Source organism: Varanus komodoensis, unplaced genomic scaffold, assembly GCF_004798865.1.
Source record: "Varanus komodoensis strain SLA01 unplaced genomic scaffold, ASM479886v1 scaffold29_1, whole genome shotgun sequence".
Classification (NCBI taxonomy): Eukaryota; Metazoa; Chordata; class Lepidosauria; order Squamata; family Varanidae; genus Varanus; species Varanus komodoensis.
Genome location: NW_025335759.1, coordinates 4,537,842 through 4,564,731, shown reverse-complemented (window position 1 = coordinate 4,564,731; position 26,890 = coordinate 4,537,842). Strand labels below are relative to the sequence as shown.

At 44.0% G+C, this 26,890-nt stretch overlaps 1 protein-coding gene across 1 annotated transcript in view; it reads right to left on the bottom strand.

The window, feature by feature from the left end:
- Positions 1 to 11,659, bottom strand: part of MECR (mitochondrial trans-2-enoyl-CoA reductase) — an 18,036-nt gene extending 6,377 nt beyond the window's left edge. Inside the window, exons 1-4 of the mRNA XM_044435272.1 lie at positions 11,541 to 11,659; positions 2,088 to 2,185; positions 742 to 873; positions 2 to 42 (exon numbers count right to left, since the gene is read on the bottom strand). Coding sequence (XP_044291207.1) covers positions 2 to 42; positions 742 to 873; positions 2,088 to 2,133 — 219 coding nt within the window. The 5' untranslated portion in view covers positions 2,134 to 2,185; positions 11,541 to 11,659. The remainder of the gene's footprint in view (position 1; positions 43 to 741; positions 874 to 2,087; positions 2,186 to 11,540) is intronic.
- Positions 11,660 to 26,890: the final 15,231 nt, after the last annotated feature.

Below are 26,890 nucleotides of genomic sequence, written 5' to 3'. Positions count from 1 at the left end.
GAAGGGTTTCCTCACTAAACACTGCCTCTGTTCGCCATGTTCCTGATTCGAGGAATTAAAAAAGAAGGATACAAGTCAGGCTATGAGAGCAACTTCAAGTACAAACATGCAGCTTACATTAGACGTTTCCAGCTTAAGCAAACAATTTAAATACATAAACTGAAGAGCCAAGAAAATAAAACTGGAGTTGTATCTACTTGCTAAATCCCAAACCTCTAATCTGTAAGAACATTGGGGCTCGTTTCTTAGCCCAAACTAGGTAAGAAGTGGAGAGAACTGCAACTGGTTATCCAGTATGTAGTTTTCATTGCTAAAGAGGTAAATACAGTCACAAGGACCCCATAATTGGAGCTGGGCTGTCGTACTGGGCAATTTTTGAACCCTTTCTCCATATGCCATTCCCTCCACAATTAAGTTGTCCACCCTCCAGCTGCCCTTGTACCACTGGGTGCTCTTGCTAAATGATACATAATCCATGGTCAGGTGGATCAAACACTCCATAAACTGAACGACTCTTGCTCAGTCCAGCTATATGTAAACTCTCAGTTTATTGATGAAAATAGGTAGATACTAACATGTCCTCATCAAATATTTTCTAAAGGAAACCTTTGTGGAGGGGTTGATTAGTTGCTGCTGAAAGCACAGCTTAAGTAGTCTATACACTGGAGAATGAGACTCTTCATGGGTATGTTTTTCTTTTCCTTACCCGAAAAGCTTGATTAAAAAATGATTCAGACTCACCAAGGCCTGCATCAGCTGGGATCACCAAGTCACCTGGCTTCAGAGATGTCACGTGACGCCCAGCTTCTACCACCTGTCCAACTCCTTCATTCCCACCAACTGCAGGCAAGTCAGCTAGAATAGCGTAAGTTCCTACAAGATGACCAGAACCATGCACATAAGCATCTAAGGAATGAAGTTCAGATTTGCTTCAACTATATATTTTGGTTCAAAAACAGATGCCAGCATATGATACACATGAAGGCATTTTTCTTCTTTACTGACCACCTTTCAACCATAACAGGTTCTAAGGTGCTTCACAGTGTGCCCAAATAAATCAGGGGTACAGAAACTTAGGCCTGAGGGCAAAACCTAGCCCTCTGAAGTGCCTTGGAAGACCCCACCCCTTTCCCCCAACCACTGATGGATGTTTCCTGTATTCTAAAATCCTGAAATGGTTCTCCTAAGGCTTAGGTTACTGTCAGTAAAAGCTTTAAGCTAAACTAGCCTGATATTTCTGGCCTTTGGCCCCATTTACCACAGGAATGCAACTCCCAAAAGCTGATTTAAAACCCAGATTTAAATAAATTTAAAATGACTAGATTAGTAGCAGTACCACAGAGAAAGGACCCATTCTTTCCACAGCTGTCTAAACTAAACTTCTCCAGCCTAGTGCCCTTCAGATGTGTTGGGCTACAACACCCACAATCCTCAGCCAGCATGTCCAATTGAAAAGTGTTGGGGTTCAGCTGATCTAGAGTGCAGCAGGTTGGAGATGATGTTCTGGCTGTTGCCCTATCCATTCATATCCCCGGGGAACCCATACCAGATATACAGCCTCTGGTTGCCTCACAATCCTTTAAGTGTTGCTGTAGCATTCCAGCAATGAGAATAGCAGTTGCTGCTTCTTTGAGTATCCTCCTACAACAGCCAGAACAGGTCAGTCTTGGGGAGGGGGGGGGAGTGTGCTGGCACCGTGCCGACCCAATGAAAGGTTTGCACTCTTTTTGGTACTAGATGAAGACATTTAATTTCCCCAGCATTTTAACCACCTAACTTTTAAACTTTGTTTTTATACATCCGATTTTATTTCTGTACCACTGCTGTGCTTCTGTGCTAAATAATGGTCATCTCAATTATGGTTTTGTTCTTTTTATTGTATGTGCATCATTTAAACTTTTGTTTAATATTAACTTCTGTTTACTGCCCAGAGAGCCTCAGCTGTTGAGCAGGATATAAATGATTCAAATAAGCAAACAAATGTCACCTGACAAATGCCACCAAATGCAACCTGATGATGCTGTCCATGTATGAGGGAATGATATGGGACACAAAAACGAAACTGTCTTCATACAAGGCAAGGTTACCTTGAATCATATTGATGTCTGATGGATTGATAGGGGCTGCAATCATTTTCACGTGGACTCCAGAATCACCCAGTGTTGACAGATCTATGTCTTTTAGACTAAAAGCAAAGGCAAGCAAAGCATTATTTGTATGGTTCTCTCCCCCTGCCTTCACCGAGAGGTTCTGAAGCCTTTCATGGGAGTTTAGTATATCATTTAGGGATGCAAGCATCAGCTTGCACAGATGCAGAAAAGCACAGGGGCTTCCTAAACTCTGGCGATATCCTAACAACTTTTGCAGCAGTGTCTGTCCGTGCTTTGTGCCATATAAAGGACTCAGGATGCTACTACACTTGCTGCACAGCACTCATTTGGTTTCACCTGAGAATTCATGCGAAGCTATCAAGTTGTGAGATGGTAGAGTTTTCTGTGCTGTCTTTCCTCTTCAGATCCAATCTGTGGCTATTCCTCTCCTCCCTCCCCACAATCCACCCACTTAAAACCCACTGTGTCAACCTGTCATGTATGGGCTGGCTTTAGTGTTTCTGTCCCTCTAATTGGTTGGTCCCTCCTTCTCCTTTTCTTTTAAATCAATCCCCCATTATAATCACTTGTTTCTTGTTCACTTGTATGTCCCAGTGTTCTGAGCTGCCCTTAGACAGTTCTTGTTTCCTGCAAAGTATGAGGAGCCCCCTTTAATTACTGGTTTTCTTGTTGCAGTAAAATCAACTGCTCATTTATTTTCTTTTACTTTTTTGCCTAAAAAAAGAAAACCAGTAATTAACTGCACATACAGCCTTTGGAGGGAACAGGAATGAGAAACAATTCAGGGGTATTGCAGCCAAGGCAAATGGACAAGAAGCAATGACGTACAGAAACTCGTTTAAAAAGAAAAGAGCCAGGAGAAGGGTCCTCAGTCAAGCAGCAGCAGCATGGAAAAGCAGTGCCATTGCTGAACAGCACTTGCCTCTGAGGAAACACACAGTAAGACTTTGCCCATGAGAGGGGCCCTTAAAAGTTTTTAAACTGATGATATCCCAACCCTGGAAATGCTCCTAGCCTGGTTGTTCTGGGACTGGTATAGAGTCTACTTTCGAAAAGCTCCTTCTCTTCTTCATGGGAAACAGCAGGATAGGGCAACTGGGTCTTTTTCCCACCCAACTGTCACAAACTGAGCAGGAGATTCTGCCCTCCAGCTGTATTATCTGTGTGCATGCGCATGCATGTGCAGGGGAAGAGGGTGGATTGCCATGCATTCCTCAGGAACCTACCCACTGATTAGGAACATTTTAGAAGTCCTTCTCTGAGTGCCCTCTGAAGTTAGAAAAGTGGTGTTTGTCTCGCCCAAATTATGTTTCCCTAGGCACATTAACCCTAACCCTTTTAAAATCTTCAAAGCATCAGGAAGTCTGTCATGTTCATTAGTGTATTCAGTGGTAGTTAAGATCCTTTTTTACCATCTTCTGGAGGCAATATTTAAATCATTTTTAAAAATAACTTTATCAGTTGGCCCTGTTGACCTTATCTTCCTGGCCCATTTAGAACTGTGTTACCTTATCAGACTGATATTTCTGTAAAAGGCTGGAAATAATTTAATAGAAATAACCTGTGAGGAATCTGGAATTTCAGAAGTTACAATAAAATGCCTAACCGTAGCTCTGAATCTCTATACACATTTCCCAAAAAGGGCCATGCAGAGGAAGTGACATAGACCTCCTTTGCAACATAAAGTATAGAGAGCATGTACTCTGCAGCAGCTTTTCCCAACCTGGTGCCCTGAAGATGCATTGGACTACAACTCCCACCATTCCCATGGCCATTAGGTTGGAGAAGGTTGCTCTATGATGTATGTTCTCAATCCTAATAATATTAGGTGGATTGAAACTAAATTCAAATAAGAGAAATATAATCAGGTTCTGAAATATTAAATTTCAGATAGTGAAACAATTTAGTTTTAGGGTAATTCTCTTTCCCCTCCATTTCACATGAGCCTCTGATTTAACTTTAGATCTAGACAGGAATTTTTATGGAAGCGTTATCTGTCACTGAAGGGACTTTTGCACCCAAAACTTTTTCTTCAAAAACAGAAAAAGGCACACATAGCTGGAGCTGTTGGAATTAGAACAGGTTTGGCTGTTTCAACAGAATAATTTCAGACATCTCCTCTGAAAGCCCAATAACTGCTCCTTTCAGATCCTGATGGTTTTAAACCAAACTGAGCACAAACACAATTGCTCATTTGCAGCAGTTACTGTCATGGGGAATTTGTGTATAGGCACTAAGTACAAATAGCAAAAGCCCTTGTTTAAGCCCCAAGTAGCATCTGTGCTACAAACGACAGGGCTTTATGGCTTAGTTCAGCTTGGAATTATTACTCATCTATTTGGACTTAATTAGAATTGAGCTATCTATCATCCATGTGGCTGAAGAGGTTATATACTGTTTGCATCTGCGTCCTTTCACTAACATTAAATGCATAGTGTATTTTACCTGCACGGTATTTTATCTTCTCACTCCAGTCATGAGCCCTTTATTTTGTGTTCATTACAAATGCATGCATGGAGCTTTCTTTTTGACAACTAGCCATCATATAACAATTGTTTAATAAAATAGTACAAGGCCACCTTTCAGGGCAAAGCATCCTCCCATGATGGCCTATATAGAAGAAAAAAGTTTCAGTAAAACCAACTGGCAATACCTGAAAAGTCTCTAAGCTTGGCCAAACTATTAGTTATATTTTGAAACCAACAGAAGATTGTTTTCAATAGTAAATCTAGTCCACATATTAAATAAAAGCATCTTAGTTAAAAGTGATTTGAAACAAACAGTCTTCAAAAACTGTTGAAGATGCATTTCTGTGGAAATCTGCAGCAGAGCAGAAAGGATTACTAACTCTCAAATATTTAATAAAAACAGCAACAAAATGACTCTTCTCCCACTTTAAATTATACTGCTGAAATACAGACTGCTTGGGGTCACTGGATTTTTCTGTGCAAGGATAGTGAACTACACTATGTTGAAGTATTGTAAGGTAAATGTCTGCACTCAGAATTCTTTTATTCTAACTGGAGGGCCACAGACATATCCTTAATTAGAAAGCTCTCTTATGGAATGCTGGATGAGTAGCTCATAGCTGCTAATGAAGAATCAGGCTAAGTAAAACTCAACATCTTGTTCTCAACATTTCTGCATGGACCAGATTTTTTTTTTCAAAGTTAATTTATGGTTCCCTTGGAAAATTGATGTTACAATGGAAATGCTGACAGACCATTAATTACCACATTCCCAACAAAGTATGGCAGGAACCTAATCATCTAAATTTGCTCAAATTTATTGTTTCATTCAGCTGAATAATGGCCACTTGCTTCAACTGGTCAAGTAAATTGTGTTAGAAATCCATTGCTTAATCCACAAGATGCTGGGCAGGGAATTTTATGGCCAATGTCATATTTGATTTCTTTTCAGGACAAAAATTAAGTATCAAGAGTCAGAGCGCACAGAATCATCAATAAGTGCAATCTGCTTTAACCAAAAGGGGACATGTCTTTCAATAAGCACATTCTGAAATCCTTGGTGCAAAACACACTTAACAAGGGTCTCTAGACTCTACTTCTCTTTTCATAGCCTGTTATCACCCCTTCCTGTTACCTATTGCCCCAAATGGCCTTCTATCCTTCTCTGCTCCCAGCCTTACCATTATTCATGTCCAGAAAATTGCCCAGTAAGCACAGCTTGACTTGCTACAGGGCTCCTGGGTCTCTTAGACTGTACAACAAGTACTACTGCCTCCTAAGTTTGCTGTCCCAACCTGGAGGAAAGACTATTTTCCTGCAGGTTCCCTGGAATGTGCATAGGTCAAAAGCACTATTCCAACCAATCAGGGTGAGATGTCAAACTACTTACCCACACAGCCTATGTTGCCTGTTTTTAGTGGGCAGCAGCAGCTAAGCTATGAGTGCAGTCACAGTCTGCTCTGGCCTCCACACATGCCGCTAGGGCACAAGCCACATTCCCTCAGCCTCCATCCTTCCCATCTTTAATATGAAGGGTACTGGTAAGGACCACAAGGTGAGGCAGACAAATCATCATCTGCCATTATAACCACAGTTAAAATGAGCTACAGTACTAATGGCAAAATCTCATTTTAATTGTTTTATTATTGACTGCAGAATGCTATATACATTTTGGAAATAAATAAAACAGCTCAATGGCTTGATCTGAAATGCAGCACTGTAGAAATTGGTTTGAAATGGTCTGTGCTGAATTTGAGAAATGTTATTCACAGCAATTTTAAGTTTGATGAACAACTTACAAGTTTGATAGGTATTGCCAGCCCACCCACAATCCAGACTTTGCTGGGGTTAGAGTTTATTGGATTAGTTGTCCTTTTGTTCTGCACCTTTTGTGAAACAGTTTATTGCATTAGGTCAAGGAGAAAGCTTAGTAAGTGTCTTGCCCCAGTATTTAGTAGTATTATGAAGTGTTTGTACTTTAAAATGTGATTTTATCTCCCTGCCCCCTCTGCTCATAACAACTGTTTGGCACATGCTCAGTTTGTGTGAGTCAAGAGGGGGGAGTACAACATTAAGAGTGTGTGTGACTGGTCAGCAGAAGGATAGGAGAAAAATGTGTAGAGGAGATAGATTGGGCCTATCTCCTCTATTCAAGACAGAAGTTTTAAGAAGAAATCTGAAACCTCCCCTCTCTGCTACAAAAGGAAACATTTTTGGAAAATAAAGAAAAAATAAACATTGTTCCTTGTTCTTGAGAACAGTCCAAGACAGAACATACTGTTTTCCAGACAGAACTCACAATGAAATACAGTTTGAACAAAGAACCCTTCAGTAAATATTGTCATAATACTTTCAGAGCTGATGTGTGTACTTGGAGAAAGTTGACCATAAAACACCCTGCTACAAGGAAATCACTGCAACAAATTTCGCAATTTTCAAAGAGGGCTTAGATGTAAATATAAAATTATCTATAAAAGCATAATTGTGAAGCTCCCTCCTACTTGGAAATCACTGTGTTTTTATCCCAGACTAAGTACATATTTCTCAGTCATCTAACATATTCTGATCCAGTTTTTGGAAAAATAAACCCAATACCTGTGCTTGAGGAAAGTCTGTAAGTTCACAACTTGCATTATAGCAATGTGGACTACTATAACCTCAGTTTCATGATAGCTTGAGTTGAACCTGGAATGTACCAGGCACACAGTGCAGTAAACTAGTGGGAAAACCTGGCTAATTTGCCCACATTACATGTAAACAAAGTCAAGAAAAAAATGTTAGTGGTTTTCTATCTCCCTCACCTAAGTCTATACTTTTACAAGCACGAGTCTATTAGCAAATCTGTTTAAGGTTACAGATTTGGAAACATTTCCTTAAAAAGTGCAGGAATGGGTCCGTAGTTTAAGAATGTGTTTCTCAGTGACATAAAGCTTTCCAATACCGCATCAATGTTGTTGTTACTCGCGAAGTCACGTCTGACCCATCCTGACCCCATGGACCACATTCCTCCATGCCTTCCTGTCCTCCGCCATCCCCTGGAGTCCACTTAAGCTCACACCAACTGCCACCTCATTCTCTGACATCCCCTTCTTCTTTTGCCATCTATTGTTCCCAGCATCAGGGTCTTCTCCAGTGAGTCCTTCCTTCTCGTTAGGTGGATCAAATATTTGAGTTTTATCTTCAGGATCTGGCCTTCTAAAGAGCAGTCAGGGTTGATCTCCTCTAGGACTGACCGGTTTGATCTTTTGCAGCCCAAGGGACTCACAGGAGTCTTCTCCAGCAGCACAATTCAAAGACCTCAATTCTTCGGTGCTCAGCCTTCCTTATGGTCCAGCTTTCACAGCCATACATTGCTACTGGGAAAACCATAGCCATGACTATACAAACATTTGTCGGCAGGGTGATGTCTCTGCTTTTTAGTACGTTGTCTAGATATGCCGTAGTTTTCCTCCCAAGGAGCAAGCATCTTTTAATTTCTTGGCTGCAGTCCCTGTCTGCAGTGATCTTGGAGCCCAGGAAAATAAAATCTGTCACTACCTCCATTTCTTCCCCATCTATTTGCCAGGAAGTGATAGGGCCGGATGCCATGATCTTAGTTTTCTTAATGTTGAGTTTCAAGCCAACTTTTGCACTCTCTTTCACCCGCATCAAGAGGCTCTTTAGTTCCTCTTCACTTTCTGCCATTAGAGTGGTATCATCTGCGTATCTGAGGTTGTTGATATTTCTCCTGGCAATCTTAATTCTAACTTGTGATTCATCTAGCTCTGCCTTTCTCATGATGTGATCTGCATATAAGTTAAATAGGCAGGGCGACAGTATACAGCCTTGCTGAACTCCTTTCTCAATTTTGAACCAATCAGTGGTTCCAATGTCCAGTTCTCACTGTTGCTTCTTGACCTGCATACAGGTTTCTCAAGAGACAAATAAGATGGTCTGGTACTCCCATCTCTTAGTGATCCATGAAGGGACATCAATGTTATTGGCTCCCATATGTCATGGGGTCCATTTTAAGTTGTTGGTTTTAACCTTTGAAGCCCTGAATTGTTGGGATTTAAATATGTGAGGAGGCAAATTGATTTGTTTGAAATATGGTGCCGGAGGAGAGCTTTGAGGACACTTGGACTGACAGAAAGACAAACAAGCTAGGTCCTGCAGCAAATCAAGCCTTAGAAGCAAAAATGTCCAAAGTGAGGCTGTCATATTTCAGCTACATCATGAGAAGGCAAGACTCCCTGGAGAAGACAATCATGTTAAGGAAAGTTGAAGCCAGAGGATGCAAGGGAAGACCAACTATGAGATGAATTTAATTCACAAGAGAAGACATGGCTTTGAACTTTGAAGAGTTGAATGTAGCTGTCAGGGACAGGGCATTCTGAAGGGCATTCATTCATTCATTCACTGGGTCAGCACAGGTCAAGGACAACTTGATGGCACATAACAACAAATATCTGACGGACTGCTTCCCCCCAGTGGATCCTGTCCATATGCTTTGTTCAACTCTGAAGTCTAAAGTTCAGAAAACAGAGTATGGGTCAGAGTTTTCTCACTAGTGGCATCAAGCTGCAAAATCCTTTGACCGATGAAATCCAGTTAGCAACTTTTTGACTATGTTCCACATCAAGTTAAGATCATTTTGTTTGGATATGCTTTTCATTATAGTGCTTTTGAATCATTCTAATACAGGCTCAACTACTGTTGCTTTTGATAAGTTATTTTGGTATTTTTATGATCGAATGTGGCAAATCGCCCTGATGGTCCTAGGCAGGCAGGAAAGGCTGCTCCTTTTCCCAGCAGCACCACCAATGACTGTCTTGTGCCAAAACTCCTGACACCTTTCCCAGAATTTCCTCACAATTTCCTTTTCAAAGAGTAAATTACATGTCAATACTATTTTACAACATGCTGACTTTTAATCAAGGCACCCAGCAAATATTGAAAGCCAAGCAAGCAAGCTTAATTTGATTTGAAGCATAGTTTGTAATCAGTGCATTTTGGAACCTCAAGTCATAACAACTTAAAGGTAGTACAAAAATCCATAATCCCAGTGAACTAAAGAGATTGGGCAAAATCCACACTACTGGATTTTGTATTTTGACACCAAATATTGCTCTTAAAATATGGAGTTTAAAACCTTGGTATGAATTAGGCATGGGAAATCCATACCCAGAAGTTGGAGTTGAGTCAGAGGTTTATTGTCAGAATGGCAAATGTGTGTGCTCACTCAAAACTGTGCCTTTGTGAGAGTCCATTTTACAATTTCGGAAGCCAAACCGTCCAGTTCAAATAAATGAAGAGCCCTTATTCAAAATCAGTTTAATTTATCTGACTATGTCTATGTTCAATATATTTAAGTTCCAATAGCCAGTTGGACACTGACTTCTTAACTTCAGCTAAAAGAAATGTGTTTGTAGGCTTGATTATCCTTCTCTGCCTGCGGCCTTCAAAGTAAGAGAGGAAAAAATGCTTGGGTATTTTATCTGACACAAGACAGACTTAATGTCAGATCTACTTAACACAAACATCACCTGCCCAGGTACTTGGAAGATTTCAGTAGTCAGCTAATCTTTTATATAAGCTAAAGGACAAAATAAAACCTGAACAAAAAAATCATGGAGAGTACATCTGCCTGAGTTTTATATGGCATATCAGAATCATCACTTGCCCAGGGACAGTAGCAACAGAGTCAATCTGTACCCAGTTGCCCCAAGGATGTCATCTGCAAAGAGACAAAATTTCAGTATTTGGACTTCTTCTGAAGAATGATTTAGTTAAAAAGCTCCAGAACCAAGTTCTTGGGTCAGAATTTAAGATGTCAGCACAGCCACATTAACTTGTTCCAATTCTTATACTACCATTTATGCTCTCCAGAAATATTCTGTAAAGGAAATGCCCAGCTGTGGAACACAGCTGTAATTTCTCTCAGCTGGAACTGCTGATGTTTCAGCAGTTTAAGAAAGAGAAGTGCAAGGAAAAGGAAACTGCTTAAGCAAAGCTTGAGGAAATTAGTTCATGCACAATTATGCCATGCATAAAGGAGGATCTGGGATAATTCAAAATTATTTTTACTTGCCCAATAGGTCATACAGAGGAAGCTACAGTAAATAATGCTTTCCATCACACTGTGCTGACATAAGCCACATTTCTAAATATGTTCTTAAAGTACAGTAATAAACCTAATTAAAGTAATGCTAGTGCCTAATGTATGTTCAGTGTTTCTCCTGGCTTTTTAAATATATTACCTAGCCTGCAGTACCTTGCAAGAATATGAGAGCTGTGCTAGATCAGTTCAAACAACTATTTAATCCACCTTTTCCTACAGTAGCCAACCAGAAACTTATGCGAAGCCCACACGTAGGACATGGGTGTGACTGCACCCTCCCACTTCTGTTCCTCATTGACAGGTATTAAGAAATATATCGCCTCTCGTACTGGAGGTAAGAGATAGCTGTTACGGCTAATCTCATCCTCAATGAATTTTTCTTATCCATTTTCAAAGCTGTCCAAGTTAGTGGAAATAACCACTACACTGCACACACGGTTAAGCATACAAGACTGGGACACAGGTGATCTGCATTCTAGTCCTTGCTCAGCCATGGAGCCAAGTGGGCGACTTTGGGCCAGGCACAGACTCTCAGCTTAATCTACCACACAATGAGGCATGGTGGTCATAGTGTTGGACTGCCATTCATGAGACCAGGTTCTAGTCCCCTCTCAATCATGTATCTCACTGGGTGACTTTGGGCCAGTCACTTACTCTCAACCTGGCCCACCTCACAGGTGTTGCGTGGATTAAAATGGAGACAAGGAGACCCTTGCAAGCCAACTTGAGTTCCTTGCAAGTGAAAGGCGGCATATAATGCAAATAATAAAACAAGCACTGCAGTCAGTCCGAAAGGTGGGAAGCTTATTGGGGTTCCCCTCATTCCCACCGCAAAAGGACGCCCAGCCCTTCCTCCCTTACTGTAAGACCTGAGCCGGCTCCCCGTGCTGCTCGTAGACCAGCCCGCGAGGCCTCGCTTGGGTCGCTGCTGCCCGAGCGCGGACACCGGCCCCGAGGAAGGGCCCAAACGGCCGCACGCGGCTGCCCCGCGCCGCCGCCGCCGCCAAGCCCATAGCAACCGTCCCTGCGGCGGACGCGACGCTAATGACGAGCAGCTCGGTCCGCCCCAATATACGTCATCAACGAGACTTCCACGCCGGCCCCTAAAGGCCCCGCCTCCCCGCAAGGGTTGGGCACGTGACCGCTGGGCGCTTCTTCGGCGCCGGGGCTTCGGTTTAATGATAGGGAGCGTAGCGAGGGTCTCCCTCTTTGTATGCAAGAATTAGAAATCTGCTCGGGCGGGGACACTGGGAGGCACGAGCTCCAGAGGAAACACGCCAGTGAGGCACCGTTTTATTTATATGAAGTTTATATGAGGCTGCCCAGTAAACCAATTGTCGGGTTGACTGTCAGTAGCAGTAAAATTATTACAATGCGTTCATTTTAATTAAAATATTTAAATGTGACTTTCACACAAGCAAGACCATGTTAAAGGGAAACACACTTCTTACAGAAGATAAATTACAATAGATAGGCATATATGACATGTATATCTGTAAGGCTAAGTGTGTGGTCAGCAATTAACATAGTTACAGTATATATAAGTTTCCGAAAAGGTGGATTAGATGTCTGTTTTCTGTTTATTAAAATACAATAATCCACAAAAGTGTATAATTCAGTAGTTAAAAATGAGAATAAAAACAGCTTCAAGTAAGAACAGCAATGATTTTAAAATTAATTCAACCCAAATGTGCACCTCCTTTTAATTGCAGGCATTTACCTGGAGCCCGCTTCCAAAACACACTGTCCTGTGTGTGACTTTGTGGGCTGGTTATTTTCAGTGTAATACAATTTGGCTTGTTTTGTACATTAATTTGGAAGAGCAAACTGAACCTGTCCACCTTTCTCTGCTCCGTCTCAAATAAGGTTGGCAGGACTTATCTTTGATGCAATGCTTTTCAAATTTAGGATTCATGTTAATCTCACAGGACCCTGAAAGTAAATACAAGTTTGAGGCTCAGATCTGCTCCACTCCAGGTAAATAAGTGGAAGCAGTGAAGAACTAGATGGCTCAGAAGACATAGGATGCAATTCCTTTTCAGCTGTCACCCACTTGCATTTCTTGGGGAGCTTTGGGAAACTCCAGCATCAGGTGGAATTGTAGAGCCAGTGGATCACTGCGTTTCTGCAGCAGATATGAACGTGGCTCAAAGTCTGACACACCTCACTGTTGGGTTCTCCAACTGACATCAAAATAAATCTCTCCCCTGCTCCCCCGTAGCAGATTACTACTTGGTTTCATGTAATATGAGCTTTCTTCGAAAAGGGGACGACCCTTTTCCTGCCTTCACATCTTCCTGCCTCCTGTTCTCCCTCTCAATTTTCCTGTTCTTCTCTTCTCAAGTCTCCTCCTCACTTCTCCATTCTCATTATCCCTCTTTCCCCCTTCTCTGTTCTCTTTCTCTGCCTCCCTCCCTCCTTTGTCCTTCTCTCTCTTCTGTTTTACTTCCTCTTGTATTCTCTTTCTTTTCTCATTGTTTTAACTTCTCTTTCTCCTATCTCTCTTCTCACAGCCTGATCTCACTGGTACATCCTTCCTCCACCACCCTGATTAGACACAACTGCAGTGCTCACTGGCCTTCCTGTTGGCTGAAGAATCCCCCAAACATTGCAGTTCTTGAGAAAAACTGCTGCTGGTCCACCAGTGTGGCAGTGGATAAGTGTCCAACCTTCAGTTTTGTTATTTTTATTTGTCTCACACACACACACACACACACGATGCTGTGAGCCACCCAGAGAGCCTGTGGCTATGGTGCAGCATACAAATGTGATAAATAAACAAATAATAAAATAAATATTGTTAACTGTAGTACAGAGTATTTGGGTCTTTTTTCATGTCTGCAGTCTTTTACTTTGAAGCAAGTCCTGGAAATAAACAAAGAATTGCTTTTGAGTAAACAATATAGTTTTGCACTGTAATGCATAGCAAGAGAGATTCTTGTTGAAATGTCTTTTCCTTGTTCATTTCATGCTGGCATGTTGGCTTGTCCTGATCCTTTTGAAAGAAAACGGCCATCTTCTAAAGCGCTTGTAGTCTTTCCTCATTGCGTAGCCTCTTTGTGCATAAAAGAGGCATCCTACTTCGTGCTTGGTCCATTTATGAGGATGCTGAACATGAAGAGATTGATGTTGAATCTTGCATTATGCTTCCTTGATGTCTCATGTTGATCCTGCGTAGTGGTTGCTAATTCATGTTATGGGTAATTCTTGGATATTATCCAGTTTTTGAAGAATTACTCTAGCCAGTTTGTTCTCCTCTGGATGGTGCATCCTATTTTCTGTTTTGGCTTCCTTTTCCTTTCCCCACTAGCTAATACGTTACCTCAAATGCAGCACTATATTTCATGGTCCAATTCTGGTTTACTTGTGATCAAACCTGGAGGGTTTCATTCCTTTGAATCAGTGCATCTGGCTTTCTTCCAGATGTACCAAAGAAGCTGAGTTATTGCCATGGATAAAATCTTTCACTTAGCAATTTCCTGAATTATTTGAAAAAAATAAAACATTAATGCCCTCTTTTGCTTTAATGTAAGCTCATAAACACATCATTTTCATAATGCGCCTACATCTTTGGCATGCAAATGCACTGCTTTCTTTGGGCCAAATGAGGGCCATTAGCTGAACTCTCAGCACCCTGTCCTAGGAAGAAAGCAGCAGCAGCACAAAAAATGACATTTTATTGAAATCGCGTTTTGCTCTTCAGCACACAATTGGAGGAAACTGATGCAGTGGAATGCCATATTCATCTTAAGTAGGACACTTTTCAATTATCATTAAAAAAAGGCTCAGGACTCATTTCAGTATTTTATACAGAGAATTTTACCTGGGGCAAGATCTCAGTGTAGACTTTGACAATCAAAATAAGTATTTCAAAGGCAGTGGGAGAATGCTGATGGTGCAATCCTGTGCATGGCTGTTGCAAAGCAACCCTCATTCGGTTCAATGGGTCATTCTACCAGGTGAGCGCACATATATCTGGAGCCTCGTGAAACGTTGGAAAGCCCCTGCTGGTCTGTGAGCCCTGAGCAGGTGTTGATCCATGCAACAACTGGGACTGTTGAGCTTAGAAACAAAGACAAGGAAGCAGGACATGATAGAGGTGTTCAGAAGTGTGCACAGTGTGGAGAAAGTGCAGAGGGGGGCATGTTTCTCCCTCTCCCATACCATGTGCATGCAGGGCCATCCCATGAAGCTGATTGGTGGGAGGTTTAGGACAGATAAGAGAAAGTACTTCTGCCCAGTGTGTTAAATTGTATTGGTTAAACTGAAATGTGCTGCCATAGGGCACCAATCTGGGTGGCTTTAAAGGGGGATTGGACAGATTCATGGAGGAGGAGGCTATCAGTGGCTACTAGCCTTGGTGGCTATGTGCTCCCTCCGTCACCAGAGGCGGCATGCCTGCGTGCACCTGTTGCTGAGGAGCTCGGGCAGGGGGAGGCCTTGCACCCGTCCTGCTGGAGGGATCCCGTGGGCAGCTGGTTTGGCACCATGTGTACGGAGTGCTGGACTACATGGACCTTTGGTCTGATGCAGCCATGGCTTTTCTTATGTTCTTCACATCAGACTTGCAGGTTCTCAGGAATCCTCAAAACCCAGCCAGTTCCTTACACTGCCTTGAATTTGCTTGAAGACAGAAGGGATGAAGAGAGCCCTACCCTTATGTAGAAGCACTATGTATGTGTCACCCAAAAAAGAAAAAAGAGGACACATTTTCATAAAGATGGTGGTGCTCATGTAAACTTTAGACTGTCAATAGAAAGGAAAGCTCAACGTACCATCACAGTGGGAAAGCCGGCCCATGTGCATGCTCAGACGGCTATCTGGGTGCTACCTGTGGATGGACAGCTCCAAGCACTGTGCTCTCCCATCTTTCTTTCTAAACTTGACTCAGGCTGGTGAGACCTTCAGGCAGAGGTCTACTCCATAAATGCTCCCTATCCTTCGCAGCTCATGGGTGTGCCAGTTGGGTCCCCTTCGTGTTGCCCCCTGCAGGATCACTAGCTCTGCTGGCTGGGACTGGTAGTTGTGAGAGTAAAAGTGGAATGAAGAACGACGTAACTTGCCTTGGATTCTTTGCAATAGGAAAGAAGGAGGGGTATACATGCAATGTAAAAATAACAAATGTAATTACTAAATAAGTATTTAAAGTTGACAATTGGCCAAGGCTGCCAAGTGAAATATTCAGTTTCTAATGTTTTGCTGAACAAAGGATGTGGAGTTTTCCTGTCTGTATTTGTCAAATTGTATTGAAAGCCATGTCAACCCAGAAATGGGTCAGGGAAACAACCGGCTTGGTGTGTGTTTTGAGAGCTCCATATTAGCTTCCCAGAGGTTAATTAACTATTTGAATTGTAAATCCAATTCCCCCTGGTTCTGTTCAGCATTCACCAGGAACACAATTCCTTTCAATGGTGTGAGCTAGCAGTGGGCGCAGACAGTTTGTTTTCTTACCAATCTTGCTAACCGCCAAGTGTGGCTTGGAGATCTAACACTCCGTTCCCTCTGCTCATCAGAGATAAGCTCCCTGCCTGCTTGGTGCCTAAACATTTCTGGTGACCTCGGCTGAGGAAGGTTTCATGCTGCCAAAAAACTCTGCAGAGTCTGGGGTTTTTTAGTCGTTTTTGCAAAGTATTCTTGGGGGGGTTTCTTGCTTTTGGCCAAGAGAGTGTTTTCGAGCTTAGATGGTGGTACTGTATGTGGCTGAGCACAGGGACACGCTGCTTAACTGGGACAACCCAACAGTTAAAGTATTGGATCAGTGATCAGATCAGGGGCAACTTTTCACCAATACCCTGTGCCAAATCTTAAAGCCGCATCTGATTTGCTTCTCTTCAGTCATGGGTTCTCTGGCATTTTAACAGTGGCTGAGAACATAGAAAGCTGCAGTAAACCTAGTCAGACTGTTGATCTGGGTAGCTCAATGCATTCACCCAACCCTGACTGAATCATGGGAGCACAGGATAGTAGAGTTGGAAGGGGCCGGAGGCCATCAGGTTCAACCCACTGCTCAAGGCAGGACTCCAAGTTAAGCCATCCTTCTAAGATGGCTGTTCAGTTGTATCCTGAAGGCCTCCACAACCTCTTGGGGTAGTTGGTTCCATTGTCGTAATAGATTATGTCCACAACATTCACACAGGTTACCCAATAAAAAAAAAATAAAAAAATCAGGTAAGTCCAGAGAGATATTGGCTTCTAGTAATCACTGCATTTTTCTCAAGGTGTTTGGAGACCAGCTGCTTTCTAATCTGCTCCAGAATTTGCCCGGGGATTGATGTCAGACTGTTTGGTCTGTCATTCCCAGGTTCTTCTTTATTCCCTTCCTTAAAGATGGGGACAACATAAGCCTTTGTCCAGTCATCTGGCACTTCCCCTGTCCACCATGATTTCTCCAAGATCCAATCAGTTGGGGAGAGGGAAGATCAATAGAAATATAACAATGGAGACAAGACAGTGTGTGCAGTGGGGCACAAGGAGAAAATTAGAGCACAGTGGGATACAGGCATGGAAAAATGTGGCTGTTAGGAACATAGGAAGCTGCCTAATGCTGGGTTTGGACTATTGGTCCCTCTAGCCTGGTTTGGGCGACACTGGCTGACCGTGGATCTCCAAGAATTTTTCCAGGCCTGCTTGGAGATGTCAGAGCCTGAACCTGGGACTTCTGATGGGTGAAGCAGATGCCCTGCCACTGAATCATGGTCCCTCCTGGGATCTCCTCTCCATCCGTCCATTTTGTCTGTCTTAATGCTCTTGACCATGTGACTATCCCTCCTTCATCCTTTTATTCCTTGGACTTTATATTCTGGAACATGCTTGCCCCTATCTTTACAACTGCCAGTTTCTCTATGCTCCACTGTCCAAAGGCTGAAGGCTTCATCTACAACAGCCTTCACCAGCCTGGTGGCCTTCAGAGTCAGTTGGACCGAAACTCCCAGAATTCTTGTCCAGCAGGGCCATTGACTGGGAATTTGGCTGCCACAGTCCAAACATGCCTGGGAGGCACAAGGCTTGGGGAAGGCTGATCTAGTGGGTCAGAAATGAGCTTCCTCTAGTCCAGGAGACCCACATGCAAGGACATGAGTGCAATTGTATCCGCCCACTGACGTTTCCCTCAACTGATGCAATAGGCACACTGCCTCTGATACTGCTGGTGGCTCATAGCCATTAGGACTAGCAGCCATTGCTAGCTGTCTCCTCCGTGATTTTGCCCAGTTCCCTTTTAAGCCCATCCAAACCGTTGGCCATCACTACGTCTTGTGCCCTGTTGGACCATCTGCATAGGTGCCGCAGAGCAGTCTCCTCCAACCTGGTGCCTCCAGGTCTTTTGGACCAGCACAAGCCTCAGCCAACACAGCCAGTGACAGTGGGAGATGTAGTCCTGCAGGATACCAGACTGGGGAAGGCAGTCATAGCACCTTAACCTCTCCACTTTTTGTGGGCCCTTCTATAGCCCTCCAGGCAGCCAAATAACCTTTGAAGTGATGGAATCAAAAGGCTGCTCCTTCTCTTAGATGGTAAAGAGGGAAGACTGTCCTCTTAAGAGGCTTGGTAAGCTCCCCTTGAAAGCAGGTGTTAACAGCATCCAGTATTTTTTTAAGGCCTCTTGGAGAAACTGAAAAGGAACAGCATTCTGCTATGCCTGAGAGATTGTTTAAAAAAGGCAAAGGAAAGGCTTTTGTCCAAGTTACAAAACAAAAGCTTTGTCCTAGAAACTGAAATTTGTGTGTAGCCATGGTATGTAGGGGGAAGAAATGCACAGGAAAGCGCGCCTTTTTATAAATGGCACTAAAAGGAGTCATTATTTTTCTCCAGATAGTCAGCTCCTTGGCAAAGTGTGTGGCTAGATGCTTCCAAGGGCTGGCATGAAAGATTCCACAGGCCTTCTTCCTGTTGCTTGCATATGTGCTCCAGTCATTATCAGACAAATCTGAGCTACTCTATCAAGTCATTATCCCACAGCATCCCTTGGAGGCAAGGCTGTATTCTCTGCATCTTTCAAAGAAGTGAATTGGAGCCCAGAAGGACAAAACTGCTTTTTTCCTCCCCCCCAAAGCACTCTGCTGTCATTTAGGAAACCTAAGCATAGTGGCCACATTTCAGAAGCACTCCCACAGCATGGCAATTTGACCATAAATGTCACCACGGGAGCCTGCAGGTGTTGTTCGTTCTTCACAAAACGTCTTGCGTATCTCCAGATGCTTAAATGGAAGGAGAACTCTTTTACAAATAGAGTTTTTGCCACTGTGAATGCAAAGCACTTGGAAATGCAGCTCCTGGAACAGCTAGCTGGTGCGATGGAAGGCAGTGACAAAGACAACCCCAGAAGTAACCATTCCTTGTAACACCAGCTCACATCTTCACACTAAGCTGTGTTTGTTTTAAGAAATATAGCCAACACATTTTCAAATTGATCCTTGGTGGTAGGGACGGTGGTAGGTGCTGAAAATATCAGGGGCTCAGGACTACAGGATTAAAAGAAAGGTTCAAATCTGATATGCCAATTTACATATGCTTTAATGCGTTTGTGTGTGTCTTTAAAAGACCCTGTTTCCTTAGGATACCCCACATGTGTAAACAAGGTATGGATGGATAGAGGAGAGGAGAGCAATTGGTTTTCGGAAAAAAAAGCTGGGCAGAAAGATTCAAGGGGAGCAGCAGGAGGTGAAGAACAGGTGGGCCAAAAGCCAGCTCATCAAGGGGGACCAGATCCAGTGGGGATCACTGGGACCGTGCAACTTTATTTCAACAAGTGCCGTGAGCAGCAGGGCTCCAAACGAAAGACATGGGACTGCTGCCCTCTCAAGCCACCCCTCAACACCGCCTCTGCGATTGAAAGTTACGAGATCCTTCGTTATTCAGAAACAAATCTAGTTTTCTTGTGACATTCTTCTACCAGATTAAGCATTAAGTGACTGATAAAGGGTCATGTCAGATCCCTCTACCTGCCCTTTGTCAAGCCCTTGGTACCCGCTGACCATATCATCCATGGGCACGGGGTGACCACAGACAACCTGAGAACCAGGAACAGGGGTAGCACCAAGATCAGGTGTGGTTGGACACCTGCCGTGGGTCCATAATGTAACAGAGGCCCATGCACAGGACTAGCCAGGGGGTGGCTGGCCATTGTTGCCACCTGCCTATTCAGCTGCTTCTCATGCAGGCCCAGACCATGGCGGTGGTGAGAAGGAAGAGCAGTTAATGCCAGTGCTGATCTGCTCACCAGCGCCCTTCCTGTCACATTAGAAAGTGGCAGCAATGATGAGAAAGAGGAGCACTAACAGCTGGCAATAATGGTGACAAGAAGGTAGACATCCTGGGGAAGGGAGTCTACTGAGAGTGCCTCGCCCACGGGCCCTGAAAAACCTGGATCTAGCACTGTCAGGAGAAAGCCCAGGCATGACTGGCTGGTGAGGAGGTTGCAGGGTTAAGATGTAGGGTTAAGATAAGGCAATTTGAGAGACCTGCAGAAGAACTGTTTGCAGTGGACAAATGGAGGTTGAACACCAAATGCAGCAGAGAGAGAAAGCAGCAATTTAGGAATCTGGCTGAGCCTGGAAAGGAACTGAGAAGGAAAGTAGCAAGAGGCAGATAGGGTGCTGTTGTTCAAGAGCTGCTTCTGTGAAGTCCATCACTTCATGAATAAAGGAGTAATGGATACATCAAAGATGAAGATGGACGAAGTAGAATGCATTAAGAACATTGCAATGAAGATGCCAATGGAAAGTCAAGTCCTATGAGGAAAAGTCGAAAGAACTGAATAACACTTAGTATGGAGTAGGGATGTAGGAGAAATTAATTTCAGTTCATTTTGATCAGGACTTACCCGGTTCACATCTTCCAGACTGAATGCACACCTGCACAAAATCTGTGGTCAAACTCTGTACTTTCCCGGCTTGCAATATAATTCACAGACACTCACACACATGCACGCACAAACACACACCTGCATTTGACAGCATGAATGTATGTGAAAAATCCACATGGAACAAATGCATCCTTTTGAAAAATGCATATATTTCAAAGATAGGATGACTGATTATGTTTCAAAAATTACACATGAAAAGCAGATATGGACTTGAATTGGAACAAGGCGGGACTTTGGTGAGCTTGCGTTTTGCTGCTTTGCACATCCCTGGCATGGAGAAGAGACATGGGATCACTTTTTTAAATCTGTGAAAGGTTGTCACATAAGCTCTCTGCAGGTATTTGTATGTGATATTTTGGAGATAAAACTGGGGAGAGAATGAATGGGGTTTGTAAATACATTCAGCTGCCCAAGACCAGGAATTCTGATAAGGCAGATCCGGAAACACAGCTGGCTTTATAAATACATTCCGCTGAATGTGCTTTCCCAAGCCATTCGGGTCTCTGCACTAAATCTGCAGAGCTCTGGAAGACCGACCAGACACGTGGGGATGCTGTGCTCAGGACTTGCACGTGCCCTGGCTCCTGTCCCCGATTTAGCCATTGTGTCTTACAATCAGGCACATATGGAGGGCTATACAAGAGGTCCAAGATTTGTTCTCGGCCGCTGTAGAGGACGGGACTAGATCTAATGGACTTACATCACAGGAGGCTGAATTTTGGCTGAACATTAGGGAGAGATGCACTTCTGTTTATGAGGGAACACACTGCTGAATTTATGCAAAATGCATTCATCACAGTTGGGGCACATGCTAATGAATGTGGCATAGTTGGAATGTGGGATGCAATCGTAGGAAAGGTTGGAGGGGCTGGGAAAGGGAATATGTGCAGGGAAACGGCCCTTGCAGGTTGGTTTTGTGTTTGCTTGCTTTTCAGCCCAGTTAGTTATGACCCACCGCAGGAATTCACTCCCCAACAGCTTCTTTAAAATGGATTTGGCCTACAGGGTGAAAGAGGTTCGACACTTCCGCTACCTCCACACTCCCCATGTTCCGCTTCTCCCTAGATTCTCCTCCTTTCACCCCTCAGTCCTAAATCATTGCCAAGGTGCCATTCGGACCCCTCAAAGAAGCGGAATGAGCTGTTTGATGAGAACACACCCTGGTTCACTGAAAGCCCCTGCCAAGATATCCTGCAGAAGTGTCTTCGGAGAGGTAGTTGTGACTGGATCCTAACTGGAGCAGTTGGCGGGGGGCCTAGTTTGCCAGAAAAGAAGCAAAATGCTTCATTTCACCCTGCATTCTCATCTATTTCGGCTGGACGCTCCAGCTTGAGCAATGCTTGGACCTGCTGAATCCACCCCCACCCCCCCCGACCCCCTGTGCGCATTGGACTGGAACCACAGTCTGTTCTGGCTAGCATCTGGAAGAGTGAAAACGGCACAGAACAGAAAGAAAATGCACACAAACAGGACTAGGATGCACGCAAATAATGAGCATGTCTTATGTCTCTGTCACAGTAGTTACTATTTTTCACAGGGAGTAAATTCAGCTCTGGTTCAGAGATCTATGGAGAATCTTCCATGTGTGCATTGCTCTTGCTTACTTTTGCTTTACAAGTCCGTGTGGGGAGTGCATGTGTGTGTGGCTTCATTTATTTCCTACCTTTGTACCCTGCTTTTTCTGCCCAGGCGCTCAAAGTGCTTACCTGATTCTCAGTTTTACCCTGACAGGGACCCTGTGAGGTAGATTGAACTGCGAGTCTGTGACTGGCCCAAAGTCACCCAGAGAGCTCCAGGGCTGAGTGGGACTAGAACCAGGATCCGCCAACTCTTTCCACTAGACCATTTGGCTCTCCTGCAAAACCCTAACAAGGATTAGGAAGAGGTTGTCATTTTCCCTGCAAAATATCCCAGGTATTAGCCAGTCGGTGCCTCTGAAGCTTGTACAGCCCCAGTTTAGAAGGTATAAAGAGCTCAGTTACAAGAGGGGGTGGGGAAAAAGAAAAATTGGGGAAAAAGAAAAATTGATGAAATAGAATGCTTAGAGTGCAATTTTCCTGTGCCAGCAGTGCTTCCTTTATGGAAGACATCTCTGCCTTTTCCATCATAATAAATGAGTAAACTGTGAATTTATCACAATTAAAGGCTGGGTCAGGACTTACACTACTTATCTTAGCAATGACACAAGAAGAAATTATCCTTGTCCAGAGACCTGGTAGGCACTGAGCTCAACAGAATATTAACAGTTTAAGCTGCTTGCTATTACATTATTGATTCTAAATCAGTGTTTTAATCTAATCACAGTAATAAACCAATCACACTTTAATTGTATTTAAAAGCCTAGACTTCAAATGATGCCAAACATTGTCTTTTATGTATTTTTTATTACTGTGACTTGTTAGTGCTGCTGTAAAGTTGGATAGAAAGTACATTCTTGGGATAGGTTCACATGACACAAAAAACTGTGTTTTTTTTTTGCACAGGATGGCTTGTTGTGTCATCTGGACCCTGCCACGGTGTTTCCACATGGTGGGTTTCATTTTTAGAAGCCGGAATAAGAAATAACAGCCTGTTCTATGGTTCCCATGCTTCACCATTGCTTTTCCGATCATCTGAACCCAGCATTACGGTTTCCATGGTGCTATCACAGAGTTACCTGGAAGGAGTGGCATCTGCTCCAGCCAACCAGTGTGAGATCGATTTTCATGCCTGGTGGTTGCAACTGCCATGTGCCCCTCAATGGAGCACAGGTTAGGTGGCAGGTGTGGCTCAGTGTGTTGCGTGCAGCCTAGTCTTTAAGTCACTGTTGTTGTTGTTAGTCGCGAAGTCGTGCCCGACCCATCACAACCCCATGGACAACACTCCTCCAGGCCCTCCTGTCCTCCACCATCTCCGGAGTCCACCTAAGCTCACACCGACTGCTTCAGTGACTCCATCCAGCCACCTCATCCTCTGCCGCCCCCTCCTTCTTTTGCCATCTATTGTTCCCAGCATTAGGCTCTTCTCCAGGGAGTCCTTCCTTCTCATTAGGTGGCCAAAGTATTTGAGTTTCATCTTCAGGATCTGGCCTTCTAAAGAGCAGTCAGGGTTGGTCTCCTCTAGGACTGACCGGTTTGATCGCCTTGCTGTCCAAGGGACTCGCAGGAGTCTCCTCCAGCAGCACAACTCAAAGGCCTCAATCCTTCAGCGCTCAGCCTTCCTTATGGTCCAGCTTTCACAGCCACGCATTGCATAATGTGGCATGTCCTTTGTTAGCTTCCTTTGCACCCAGAGCACAATGTCTGGGTGTCGGTGGAAACATTTATTAACGATTCAGGCAAAATGGTACTGAAGGGGGAAAATGTCAGTTTCAAAGCACAAAGGAAGAAGTAGTTTAAAGAGGCAACTCAGTGGCAAAGGAAACAAAGAACAAGCAGGGCTCTCCATATCCTGCGTTTACCTGCCTACCTGGGTTCTGTAGTCGGCGTAATTCCTCCAGTGCCTGTGTCAGTCCCACTTTCTGGGAGACCCACACTGCCATGCCTGTACTGAAGAAAGGATTTTGTACTTCTTTTCCCTTTGCCCCCCCCCCCATCTGGGTGAAGACTCCCCCAAAGAATTATATGTAGTAGTCTGCCCACAGATGGGTTCTCAAAGCTTCCTCATTGCTTGGCATTGGGGTGACTTATGGGGTTCTTGGCCTTGAGTCACCTCAACCAGGTTTTTGCATTGCAATGTCAACATCTATAGTATGCAGCAACAAATATCGCACCTGCTTTAAGTGCAGTGATTGTAAAATGGAGGAGGTTTTTCCCCTTTAGAACTTAGTAAGATAGAGTTAGTTGGTCTAGCTAAGTGGCCCTTCCAAGCAACCCCAGGCTACATTTTATTGGGATGATTTCATACCAGAAAAAAATCTAGTACATGCCCTTTCACCATCTGTCTCTCTCTCCCTCCATTTTTTTTCCAGAAAGGGTTAAAGAGCTAATTACCTTGGCAAAATGAGATTCTCTTGCATATCGGTCAAAATGTATGCATTTGAAGATTGGGACTGGCAGACAATCTATGATTATTTCGTTAATGTTTCTCTTTTAACAAGCACAATTTCCTATGATTAAGAGCTTTTTCATCTCCTGAAGCTACAATCATCTAAGTGCAAGTGAGCAAGAGAGAGAGACAGAAATGGAGAGATGACACACAATGCTTGTTTGTGTTCTTGAGGGGGGCTTTATCATGTAGTTTCTTTTTGGAGGGGAAGCTGAGAAAGATGGAGGTATAGAAGTCTCCAAGTGCAAGGGGGTTTTCATGGCTTCATTACTCTCAGCCCCTAGCAGAACAGCCTGGCTGGGAGATGAATGAGGCTATTTTTTGTCTTCTGCCTTGCCTAGTTAATAACCATTATGGTTAATTATGAAGCAATGACTTATCATATTAATACATGGAGCAGGTATTCGGCAGCAAGTTGGTTTGTGCAGGAAGGTGTGAGGATGTGCCTTGCATGGCAGAGAGCTTCTCTTTCATTTGAGAGAATAGCTGCTTCTCCCTCTGATGCTGAGCTCAGGTTTGTGGGTGGTTCTTTATCTTTATTCTGGACACGTGTGTCTAGTAGAGCGGTGGTTTTCAACCTTTCCACAGCTGGGGACCAGCAAAAACAGGAAAACCACCTTGGGGACCGCTGAGGCAGGAACAAAAAGCATCATACACATAATACAGTATTCTGTGTATTAGCTTCCGAACACAGCGGCAAAAATAGAGAAAATTCTCCAAAGCAACCAGAAATCGAGCAACAAAAAATGCAAACAAAAGAACAATTGGTGCAGTGTGGCTACCGCCGAATTGTCTCTCTCCTCCCTGGCCCCCTGGAGGCGCCAGCGCCCCCCACCCTGCAAATGTGATGCCAACCAAGGAAGAGGTGGTGGAGCACAGTCAGCCCCTGCACCTGTCTGTGGTGAGAGGGATGCGGTTCCCCCACGGACCAGCAGGAAATTTCCCACGGACTGGTTTTGGTTCACAGACCACTGGTTGGAAGCCACTGCCTTCAAAAGCAAGGGCAGCCCTTTGGCAGCCTTTCAAGCAGAGAACTGTCCCCTGCAGAAGAGGACACATGGCCACCTCACAGCTGGTACAGAACTGTAATAAACACTCGGTAGTATGTCATATCAAGAAACATCATGAGAAAACAAAAGTCTATTCAAAGTTATGCAAAAGGCAACCCTTATATTCCCAACATTACGACTGATGAGATTTGGGAGCAACTAATCTATTCTCTCCCCTGCCCAATCAATTTTTTACAGGAGTAGGAAGAGAATCTGAAACAGATTGGGCTAACTGTGAACTCTTTGCTTTTCCCTCTAGATGGCGATATCACCCCAGAGCCCATCTTCCTTGGCTATCTGGCACCTTCCCAGCCCAGAAACAGCAAAGGCAGCTGAATAAAGTTGCCCAGGGAACCAGATTAGCTACCCTGGGAGAAGGAATGTTCCAATCTCTTAAGCTTCTGTACTAAAATCCTTCAACCTTCTGCCGCCCACCTGTCTCTCCCCGAGCCCGGCTTCCTCACTGCCCTGAAGAGGTGGCCTAAGAGAAAGCAAAGCAGAGATGGCTTACCCAGGGCTGTTTTCCCCGAGAACTTGGAACTGAGCATATTTTGCAAATCTCTTGTGGCTGAAGGATCTAGCCTATTTGTAAAAAACTTTTGTTTCTTTCCCATCCCCTGCCTTTCATGCCACCTTGGGCATAATCCCAGGGGGATGCCTGTAAGTCTCCACACTCAGAGGATTATGGGCAAGGGACCATCTTGCAGATTTTGACTGCCAAGCTGAGGCTCTTGTACTGGGGAGGGGAAGAGGCTGGACCACTGCTAGACCAGGGTTCACTGTGTCCTGGGAGCCCCACTTTCCTTCCCTTGGATTGCCCCTTACCTGTTCTTGGGGGTCACTCCTAGGACCTCGGAGAAGCAGCCAGTGGTCTCTGCCTGTGCTGGCTACGAGGCGGTGAGCAGAATCTCCACTTCCAAGAGTGCAGCTCTTTTTCAGCCTCAAAGCTAAGACCCTGAAGAATCCCTCTAGAAACTGCCTGGGAGACCTCAGGATCATGTTGCTAGTTTAATGAAGTGTTCTGGAGAATGCAAAAACTTGCACAATCTTTTTTTTTTGGGGGGGGGGGGGCAGTGAGGTCCTCCCTAATGAAAGAATAGTACAGTGGGGGTTCTGGAGGTTCCCTGCCTTTTGTACAGTTTCCCTTTGTTAAACAGTTGAGGTGCACCTCCTTAGCTGAATGCAGGGAGAACTTTAGGCTAACCTATGCAGACAGACAAGCCCATTTAACTGGAGGAACTGGGGCAGATGTTTTCTAGAAGGGCTGTGTATAC